The sequence below is a fragment of the Sphaerodactylus townsendi genome, linkage group LG06 (assembly GCF_021028975.2).
Source record: "Sphaerodactylus townsendi isolate TG3544 linkage group LG06, MPM_Stown_v2.3, whole genome shotgun sequence".
NCBI lineage: Eukaryota > Metazoa > Chordata > Lepidosauria > Squamata > Sphaerodactylidae > Sphaerodactylus > Sphaerodactylus townsendi.
The window spans coordinates 44,042,324-44,053,288 of record NC_059430.1 but is presented as its reverse complement, the minus strand read 5'-3'; the positions used below and the strand labels follow the sequence as shown (position 1 = coordinate 44,053,288).

Genomic DNA, 10,965 nt, shown 5'->3' with positions numbered 1-10,965 from the left:
ATCCAGCTAAGGTCCCTCCACAAATCCTGCCCTTCCAAAGGTCCACCCTCAAATCTCCTGAAATTTCCCAATTCATATTTGGAAACTCAGTATGGTTGCCATGGGAACTTGCACCAGTTCACCAGCTATAATTTCTCCAAGGAAACTCTTTTGAAGTGCTGCAGGGACCTGATTCTGGCAGGAGCCCCTCCTCTTTCTGCACTGTGGTCCCAACCATAATCGGTCCCCTGTGGAGCTTCCATATAGTGTTCCCATGGGGAACTTGCAGCTGGTGTCCTGCCTCAAGTCTTTATGGAAACCGAACATATAGGTTTATTTATTTATTTGTTTGTTTGTTTGTTTGATTTATAAGCCGCCTCACCCCCAAAGGGTTTCGAGGCAGCTCACAACTCAGGTTAATCCTGAGTTGCATGTCAAAGCATGACGAAGGTGACAGCCTTCTGGTTGATGGGTGGGGATAGATGTGTATATAAAAATGTATGAGAATAGTTGTTTTGCAGTTTGGAAAACAGAGAGTTGAGAGTTTCTTGCTGGAGTTAACTTAAAAAGTGAGCCTGACAGTTCTGCCCTTGGAATCTCTGAGGGTTTGGGGAAGTGTGGAGTTATTACCACTTCAAATCCTTACAAAGAAGGAAATGGATAGAAAAAGGAATCCAAGATGTGAAAAGTTTCGTCCTTTAAAAAAATACACGTGGAGATGTTCATTACCTTTGTGACACAACAAAGTCTCATCAATGTGAGCAAGAGATGGGGGCCTTTCATCCCATCAAGCCTCTTTGATAGAATGTGGTTTTTTTAATTGCAGCCATGGCCTTGTGGATTGTATAACATCAGTCCTCTTTTTGTAGTTCACATCCCAATTGCACAAATAAAATGTGTCCACTGTATTTTCTGGCAGTATTTTCTGGCAGATTACAGACCTGCATTGTGGCAAAATACTTCCATCTGTTCGTTTGATCTGTGAAGAAAAATCCATATTTTGGTTTATACACATCCATGAACAGAAGATCTGCCATGCCTGACAACGATGAAGATTGTTATCGTGTTTGGTATAATGGTGAATGTTGCCTTTGGCTTTTAGGACAGAGAATTCCTTGCTAATTCTGCATAAGCATTTATCCAGTTTCTTTGTCCTTAAGTTAACCCTCCTTTCTAAAGGCTGAAAACAAACCACAGAACCTTTGAAGCTTCTCAACTGTTTCATCAGGTGTGTCACAACTGAAGCAGAATTTATTGACATGTAGGATTTCAACAGCTGCTCCTAGAACAAAGTGTGACCTTCTACAGCAGTGGGCTCCTGTGATTATTCTCTTCAGTGAGCCTTCTGCAAGCATTCTAGCTTCTGCCTGGACGTGGAATACCTTCTCCAATAAACTGTAGCACACTGTATTCTTATCACTGTGGCTCAGGGTATACTACATGATGAAAAGTATGGTTAAGTTTCTTAACAGCTGTAGAAACCCCCTTCAATGAGACTATGGCTACGGTCAAGCAGCCCCCAGGATTTGTGGGAGGCTCCCCTCCCACATGGCTGAAGGGCATGAGCAAGTGTGTGAAAAGGTGCTGCAAGCGGCAGAGAAAGAAACAGATGAAGTCTGCTTTGACATGGCTGAAGCACCTGGGAAATTCAGGAGCTCTCTTTCTCTCTTCAGATCTGATGTGGTGCAGCAGATCTACTGTCCTGCAAAAGCCTCTCTGTGGCTCCAACTGTGTTCTGTAAATAACATCAATGCTACAAAACTGCCATATATTTCTGTGCTCTTCACTTTCCTCCAAAGACAGCCAACCTGAAGAAACACCAGCCCCTGGAATTTTACCTCACTCGGGGAACTGGGGCATATGTAACAAAACAATCTCACTATTTTGAAATATGCCAAGCAGCTCTGGAAATTCACCAAACATGATAAAGAAATTGTAAAGATCATCAGAGGTTGAGCTATGAAGAAGTGGTTTTAAAATTAGGGGATGGGCCAATGTTATTTCAGTTTTTCCAGATCAGACATTTGCCAAACATGTTGTTTAGGAAATATAGTAGATTGAGAACAAAAACAGCTTTGGATCTTATAATCAACACTGATCAGCAACTGGTGGTTTAATCCTTAAAATTTATTCCTTGTGACTAAGTTCAAAAAAAGCTTTCTTAAATTACATTAGACAATGGAGTAGGGACCACCATTCCAAGCCTATTGGGTTTACGGATTTTAGAAAGATACTTAGGATTGCATTTGATGGGTCCCAGGGTGACAAAATATTTAATCATGAGCTAATGTGGGTCATCTTCTAGTATCTGTTCATAACACAGCTGGTAGAGGATTTTTTTAAAATGCTGAGATGGATGTTTGTGATTATATTGTTTTATGTCTTTTATTTTCCCTGAAATGTGAATCTGCAAAGTTATTTGGAATTCTACAAGCCACTGGCCTGAAGCAGACGTGCAAATGGCTGCCAGCAGAATTCTATGTCTTTTGACCCAAATGGAAAGTTTTGAACTGAATACTGTGACCCTCGAATGGCACTGTTTCAGAGACTTCCTGGCAGAGGTTCTGCTCTAGTCACTGCATATAAGTTGTTGCCGAAAAGCAAAGCTCCTGAGCAGATGCTGGATCTTTCAAGAGAAGATTCAACTATAAAAAGAATTGTCTACCATCAGGAAGAAGATGGCAAATCTTCTGATACTGCTTTTGCTTACTCTGGTCTTGACAGCCCCCTGCTGTTGTGATGGAGGTAAGGAATGTGACTGGGATAATAATAATATTTAGCATTTGGATAACATAGTGCTTGTGAATGTTTGAAGAGCTCTACATATATTATCTTGTTGCCATCCACACAGTCACCATGTCAGAAAGATCAGCAGTATTATCCCCATTTTGCAGATGGGAGTTGAGAGAGAAATGGCTTGTCTAAGCCCATTCTAGGTTGCTCATGAATAAAATTCAAACCATATGCTGCCTAACTTGGAATTTACCATTTTAACAGGGTAGGTGTATAAAGGACACTCTAACAATTACTACACCTTGGCATACAAAAGCTCAATACTTGAGTCATAAACAAATGATTTACAATTGTTTCAACTGATCTGTAATTGTGTTAGTCCCAATTTTCACTTCTTCTAATGATACATCCAGGGATATTTAGATCCAACAGGCAAAGTAACAAGAAGTATATGTAGAGGCTTTTAGAGGCTTAGAGGCTATAAAACCTCCGGATTTGGTTTTATTTCTGGTTATTTTATATATTACTCCAGGAGGACTGAATTCCAATATTGACTTTTCACCATTCCTGTGAATACAGCTGTGTTCAATTAACTTGAAAGTACTTAACTGCTGCTGTGTTAATTTCACTTTGCTCTCTGAATAGAACCTGTTGACATAAGAGAACAGTTTTAGGTCTTTGTAAGTTTACTTTTCCTTATGTTTGTATATCACTTGTGTTTTTTTGTATATGGAGAATGGGGTCTAGGTTTATTGATGAGAAGTCCTAATCTTCGCTCCTTCTAATGATACACCCAGGGATATTTAAATCCAACAGGTAAAGTAACAAGAAGTATATGTACGGAAGAAGTGAAGATTGGGACTATCACAATTACAACTCAGTTGAAACAATTGTAAATCATTTGTTTATGTCTCAAGTATTGAGCTTTTGTAGGCCGAGGTGTATTATTATTATTATTATTGTAGATTTCACAGCTGCCAGATCCTTAGCTGGTTGTTGGCCTTCATTACAATTCGAGCCTCACCCAGAGGTTATAATGTATCGGCGTAGTATTCGTGTGGATCCCAGCAGGGCTGCCTTCTGAATTTGACAGATGTTAATTTTTTTTTAAATCCAAGATATTTCAAGTGCTGCCCTAGTGTTTTTGGGATGGCGCCCAGCGTGCCGATTACCACTGGGACGACCTCAGCTGGTTTGTGCCATAGACGCTGAAGCTCGATTTTCAAATCGCGGTATCTAGTGACCTTCTCGTGTTCTTTTTCAATGACCCTGCTGTCATCGGGGACTGCTGTCACAAACAACCCCCCTGGCCCACTGATAAAAAGCCTCCCCTATCTGCTGTGTGCATTCCCCCTCCCAGCCTGAACCCCAGCACACACACCCCAACAAAAAAACCCTGGCCTGCCAATGACAAGCACCCCAATCCCCTTCACACACAGTGGGAAAGCTGCTAAACTGCCTACCAACAGAAACCCAGTTCATGGCTTACGAACAGCTTCCAGATGTCAGCCGCTGCAAAAGAATTGTGCTGAAATTTAAAACTCCAAGATCTCCAGCCCGATTGATGGAAACCAGGAGTTTTATTTTAAACAATTTGATATATTTTCTACAGTATTTAAGGGCAATACTCCCATGAATTTGGGAACTAGACATCCTGCAGCTTATGATGATACAAAATCAACAAAGACAAGTGTTGTTCAAGTGACGTTTAAAGAAATGACGAGACAGGAGCTAACATCACACCCTTATAAGTCTCAGGACATTTTAAGCTCTAAAGGAATGGAGTTAGTTAATGAATGGAAGACCTTGGAAAATGTTTTGAAAGAAATTGTGGACATATCACAATGTACCTCTAGGGATCACATAGCAGCAAATGCAAATTTTTCCTCAGTACATCACAATGAGTCTCCATGCAATGGTAACAGTCTAATAATGTGGTGGGTTTTCCGGGCTGTCTAATAATGGACAAAGTCTAACAATGGACAAAGATCCGGCTCTGAATAAGTCAAGATCCCCCTTATTAGTAAGGGGTCACAAAACTCCTGAACAGACGTCAAACCCCAAAGAAGTCAAATTTGTACAGGAGAGCTTACCAGCCTCAGGTTCAATTTTAAACCTCATAAGTTCTTTTCCCAGTAAAGAAACATATAGGAGACAGAAAGCATCTGTATCTACTTTTGATCTAGACCTTGATTTAAGATCTACAAGAGTCCTATCTAATGAACCTCACTCAGTGGAAATTGGTAAATCGTGGGCAGAAGAGCTGAGGGAAGTGAAGGAAATGAAATCTCTCATGGGTTGTGTCTCAGTTGGTGCCTCAGATTTCCAATGTGAATTATGTAACAGCAGGACAGTGTTAGATTCTTCAACCATCACTTTTTCCACCTTTGAGAAGAATCTTACAGAAGACAATAAAATATTATCACCAAATGAACAGGTGGGTTGGGTGCTATGTGGTTTCCGGGCTGTATGGCCGTGTTCTAGCAGCATTCTCTCCTGACGTTTCGCCTGCATCTGTGGCTGGCATCTTCAGAGGATCTGAAGATGCCAGCCACAGATCCTATGAAGATGCCAGCCACAGACGCAGGCGAAACGTCAGGAGAGAATGCTGCTAGAACACGGCCATACAGCCCGGAAACCACACAGCACCCAAGTGATTCCGGCCGTGAAAGCCTTCGACAATACATTGAACAGGTGGGTGTTGTTAACAGATTGGAAACTATAAAAGTCCAGTTATATCATCATATGACTCTTTGTCAGCAAGGAACAGCTGATGTTGAACAGATCGATAAGACATTCTCCATTTTATCCTCACAACAATCCTGTAAGGTAGGTTAGGCTGAGGGTGTGTGACTGACTTCCATGGTAGATTGAGAAACTGAACCTGGGACTCCCAGATCCTAGTCCAAAACTCTAAAAATTATATCTGGTAGGCTCTCATGCTGAATTTACAGAGAGACCGCACCTATTTTCTTCAGAGGGAACATGGTTTAGGACTTTTGCTCCCCCCTCCCCCCACATCTTTGCAGGAACTCCATTAGGAAATAATTCTCTGGATTCTTTGATTCTCTGGAATTCCCCTGACCTCATATGTGGGGGTAAATTCTGACAAATAATATTGCCATTGAGGTTCATTCTGGAATTTTCTCCGAGATCCAACCAAAATGGAGGAATTCTACAAGGAGGCCTGTGATTTCTGGCACTGCTTAAAATGATTTTTAAACGTGTTTACATGTTATGAGAGACTTGGCATGAACTCAGTTTGCCATTTAGTCCCCCAGTGAATAAGCCCTCTGTTAGCCAGACTCCCTGGGAAGTCTCTTGCCTGCTGGTCTAGTAAAAGGTTAGGAAAGATATTCTTCCCAAGCAGTAGACAGGCTGGTATAAGACTCATTTCCATAGGCTTGGACAGGGGAATGTCTCCAGTGGACTCCTAGATGCCATACAGAGCATCTTTGTTCATACTTATTCACTGAGAGACATTAATATACCGCATTCCTGCCACTGCATTCAAGGTGGTTTACAATTGAAAATAGTACCTAGTATATGATACACACAGCACAAAAAGAGAAAAGGGAAATATTGAACAAAAGCAGCAAACTCAGGCACTCAGATAAGTGGAAATAATGAAACAGCGGACAATCTGGATTTCAAAACAGAGGTGAGGAATGGCGATGTGTCAGGTGGGTACAGAGGCACAGGTAAGTGAAGGTCATGCAAAGCCAGACCCTTCTGCCTTAAAATAAACGTGGCATTGAGGGACTTGACAAGTTCAACATCTGCTATTGAGTCCACCCCAAAAAGATTATCATATTTCACAGACTTCATAGCTGTCATAGCAATGGCATTTATGGTCAAATCCTACTTGTGAGCTGATGTTTAATGGTACTTGCATCTTAACAGTGCTTGACAGGCCACACACAAGTTGACAGCTTCTAAGAGCTGGCATTAGGAGCCTTCCAAAGCCATGCATCTGATAGCCAATAAAATGTTCATCAATAAAATCTTATCCAAAATGTGAATTTGAATTTCTCTTCAACATTTCTCACTTGACCAGTGAAACTGGGGAGGGGGGGGGCGGTTGCTCAAATTGTATACATTTGGAAATATTAGTTTCTATTGTGCTATGATGAAGAAGACGTTGTTTTGTGGACTTGAATGAATGACAACCCAGTTCTGGAGGGAAAGCCTAGTCAGCTGCCACTGGGATGTTATGGGGAACTTGTGCTGTGCAGATAGGAAAATGAGGCTCCCACGGCAATAAGGATTGCAGAGAAATAGCTCCTCCTCCTGACTAACATCTCTGTCACATTTATATATCTCTTTTCCTCCAGCAACTCAGGTTTCTGTCCCTGGAGGATGACTAGCCTAAGTGAAGATGACTAGCCTAAGCTCACCCAATGAGCTTCTTGGATGAGAGGCCTCCCTATTCCATACCCAATACTTACTGAATCCCCTGCGGCGCCTCTTTGCAGCAAGCACACCAGTACTGTAGTGGGGACAGTAGAGCTAGCAGGGTGGACAGGTCAGACCCTTCTATCGGCTTTCCTCTTGTCTGTTCTGCTGCTAGCTTTTTATTACCTAGATTACTCTTCTGAGGGATGTTCTTCCCCCTCCCTGGTCCTCCTCTTGTTGTGTCTCTCCAGCCTCCAAGAGGGCAACATGTGCTCTCTGTCTCTCTCCTAGGCCCCTTCCGCACATGCAGAATAATGTGTTTTCAAACCACTTTCACAACTGTTTGCAAGTGGATTTTGCTATTCTGCACAGCTTCAAAGAGCGTTGAAAGCAGTTTGAAAGTGCATTATTCTGCATGTGCGGAAGGAGCAGATACTTTCTATATGGAGCTTTTGCTCCAGTTTGGCTTCTTGACTATATCATCCCCCCTCAACTAATTTTTTTTGTCTGTTTCTTTCACTCACACACAAACAGGAACAGGGGTGGAAAACCAGAGAAGAGCCTGAACATTGAATTTCAACCCAAGGGGCTGGAGAGGGGCTTTCCCATAGCTGGGAAGGTGAGGCAGCAGGAAGGTTGCATGTGTGAGTAAAAGAGAGAGAAGTATGCAGCCAGACCCTCTTCCTTCCTCTTGATTTTATAGGCGGTCTCAGAAAGATTGCACAGGTTTGTTTTTTTGAGGGGGGATTGGGCTACTTAAAAATGAAGCCTACTGTCTACAGAAGACATAACTCTCCGTTGTCCTGGAAACACCACTTCATGTTATCCCACTGTGTGATGATTTAGCACATGAGCAAAAGAAATTAAAAAAAGGTGGGCTGCAGCCTCTGGATTGATAAAAGCACTGATGGAACTAAAATCCAGCAATCCGTCACTGGATCCAATATGCAGGGGAAAATCCAGCTTGTCAGCTTATCCACAGTGGAGCAAAAGCACAGGAAGGCAGCCAGTGTGCAAGTGTAACCCCCATACCCAGAATGGGTTGACCCAGTAAGGGGGTGGAGACTCAGAGCAGCAGAAAGGCTGAAAGAGCTCTTTGCAGAAGACAAAGGTACCAGACTCGGACCTTGATTTCTATAAGCCCTTAACACCTAGTTAAGGTAATTGCAATATTGTTGGGAACTACTGGGAAGGTAGTTGTTGTTTTTGCTATGTTGTAAATGTTGGAGTTTATTGTTTCAGGGTTTTCTTTTGTGGTTGTAATGGGTGAGAGTTCTCCTGGAAACCTTCATCATGTTGCAACCTGTTCATCAAGCCCTTGGAGTCTTCAGGAGCCAGCCAACTTGCAAAGAAGAATTTGGACTTGGCAATATCAGTAGACTGTAACTAGAAGGACTTGAAATGCAACCTGAACAGGACCTTGAATTGTAATGTTAAATGTGGATGTTTTAAAAGTGTTAATTGTAAAGAAAAGTAAACCATTTTGTTGTTTAAAAATTGTTGTTGCAACTCATTCCAAGTACTGCCCCACAGAACCCACAAGCTGAGGTTACACAAGCAAGCTTTGAACGTGCTTCAGCTGGAAGCACAACAGCAGCAGAGAAAATACAGAAAAAATTAGATCACTGCTCTCACCTTCCTGTTACTGTAAAGATTTCTTAATCAACAAAGAATATCCTCTCCTTCAGTGCAGATAAACGCAGAGGCATCTTTGAAGCCATCCTTCAGCGAACTGAAATGCTTTGCAAGTTTGGCCACAGGTCCCCACTTGTTTTAACATATTACCTGAAACAAGAAAAGCCTAGAAATGACCCTGCAGGTCTGGAGCCGCCTTCGCTCTTTTTGCAATGTCTGCTTCTGCTGGTAAGCTCAGCTAGTGGTACCTGGGGATCAGGAAGCTGCTCTTCCGTTCTGCCGTAAGTTGTGCATCAGCAGCTGTACATAATACCAGCCTACTAGCTACATAAAATACAAATTTTAACTTCAGAACTAGTTGGTTACTAGAATTTTTCACTAGGGTTAAACTATTTGGCTATTCTCATACTGTGACATGTTGTTTCTCAACAGGAATTAAGATAAATAAGAAAATAGCCAATGAATTTGTGAGGAGACAGAAAAGATCCTATCCATATCATGAAAGGTAAGAGTCTACGGGGTTTAATGTTGATATCCATAAAGAAGGAACTGCACATACTGAAAAACACTGAGATGCTTGCATATATCATTCTGCAGGTTTATTGCACACACAACTCCACTGATTAACTAGGAGAAGAAACAAGAGGTTGCAGGAGCTCAATTGGAAGGAAGTAGACTTCTTTCCTTAACCTGTTTCCAAATGGGCGGAATACAGAGTTCCAGGGACGCTAAAAACAGCATCCTTGGGGAGGGGTTCGCCCGGCCACCGCCGCTGCATCGCAGCAATGGCAGCCTCGCAACCCCCGAGCGCACGAAGCCGCTGTTTCCGAACCTCACTCCCTGAGCGAGGTTTTTTTTGGAAACAGCGGCTTCCAACCACTGCCATGCGAATCCCCTTTCCCGAACGCCTTACCGTCCCTCCGACCTTCCGGCGCTTCGCCCAGGCCAGGGGACACGCTCCCCCCTGCCCTGTGACTCCAGAGCTGTCAGGGGGCATGTCCCCTGGCCTGGGCAATGTGCCGGAAGGTTGGAGGGACGGTAAGGCATTCAGGTGACGGCGCAGCCTCCGTGCAGGCTGCGCCGTCTTCCCCACCCCTACCAGGTGGGGTGCAAATGGTCCCGGGGGGTGCGTCATGCGAATGGTCCCGGGTGTGTGTGTCGGCGTCATATACGCCGACGCATCTGAGGGTAGATTTAAACATTACTTCTCCCATCTACAGGTGGTCAGGTAGTACAATACTTGCTGGATCATTCTCTGGAGCTGGTATCATATTTAAAAAGAACTTTTTGCATCAGCCCAAAAGGGGTTAACATCTTCACAAGAGGGCCAGCAGATAAAAGGGGCGGGGGGTGTTGCATAGGCTTGGAGCTGTTGCATGTATTTGGACTGACACATGTAGCAGATAAGAGCATTTTAACATGTGTGGCTATCATATGAGTTTCATGGTTGATAAGAGATTCCATTTTGTGTACTGCAGGTACTATGAAATGTTTAAGTCCCCAATGGAGATGAAGCATGAACAGTGTGAAAACTATGCACCTTGTGACTACTACTCTGAAATAATAGGATTTCAAGCTGCATATGCCCTTACTTTTGGAAGAACCTGAAGGTGGGCATTTCATATTCTCATCTGGATGGAATCTCTACATGGAGCCATCGGAAGGGAGAGCAAATAAATGGGAAACAATACTGGTTTAACCTTACTGGTACAATTTCCAGCAGTAATTATTTAGGGGTCTAATCAGGAAAAAAGGGATGAAACACTCCTCCTTTGTCCTGGAGGTATCTTTGCCAATAATCAGTTCCACAACCTCCAATATATTGGTATGCCATGGAGGAGGGGATAGTAGTGGAGTGGTCAAGTGTCTACTGAGTAAAAAATGATCATTTCTAGGGCTGCTTTTCTGGTAGGGCTCTGGAGGCAAAATCATATCAATACCTGGTATTAGTGCTGCACTGAGTTTTCTCAGGGTTCAAATTATGGCATAGGGATTTTAGAAAGGAGATACAATTTTGTTTTTGCACACACCCCAAATCTTACTCTGTTATCACACTTCTCAGCTGTTTGTAACCTTGGGTAGCTATTTTCATGTTTTTCAATTGTTTTTTTTCTTTGTTGAAATTATGAAGTGGTCATATAGCCTGTAAGAGTTCCTAGCTGATGACATCACCTAGAACATGCAAAGCTATGCAACAGTGAAGACATTTTTTGGCTATTTTAT

At 42.7% G+C, this 10,965-nt stretch overlaps 1 protein-coding gene across 1 annotated transcript; it reads left to right on the top strand.

The window, feature by feature from the left end:
- Positions 1 to 2,549: 2,549 nt before the first annotated feature.
- Positions 2,550 to 10,446, top strand: LOC125435063 (matrix Gla protein-like). Its single transcript, XM_048501075.1, has 3 exons — positions 2,550 to 2,724; positions 9,175 to 9,247; positions 10,221 to 10,446. The coding sequence occupies exons 1-3, from the start codon at positions 2,658 to 2,660 to the stop codon at positions 10,348 to 10,350; spliced, it is 270 nt and encodes an 89-aa protein (XP_048357032.1). The 5' UTR covers positions 2,550 to 2,657; the 3' UTR covers positions 10,351 to 10,446.
- The last annotated feature ends 519 nt before the right edge of the window (positions 10,447 to 10,965 follow it).

Bases quoted from the DNA above. Each gene is read 5' to 3' on its own strand.
- LOC125435063 (XM_048501075.1), top strand. From the start codon at position 2,658: ATGGCAAATCTTCTGATACTGCTTTTGCTTACTCTGGTCTTGACAGCC. The intron at 2,725-9,174 runs GTAAGGAATGTG...GTTTCTCAACAG, and splicing joins CCCCTGCTGTTGTGATGGAG to GAATTAAGATAAATAAGAAA. The intron at 9,248-10,220 runs GTAAGAGTCTAC...TGTGTACTGCAG, and splicing joins TCCTATCCATATCATGAAAG to GTACTATGAAATGTTTAAGT.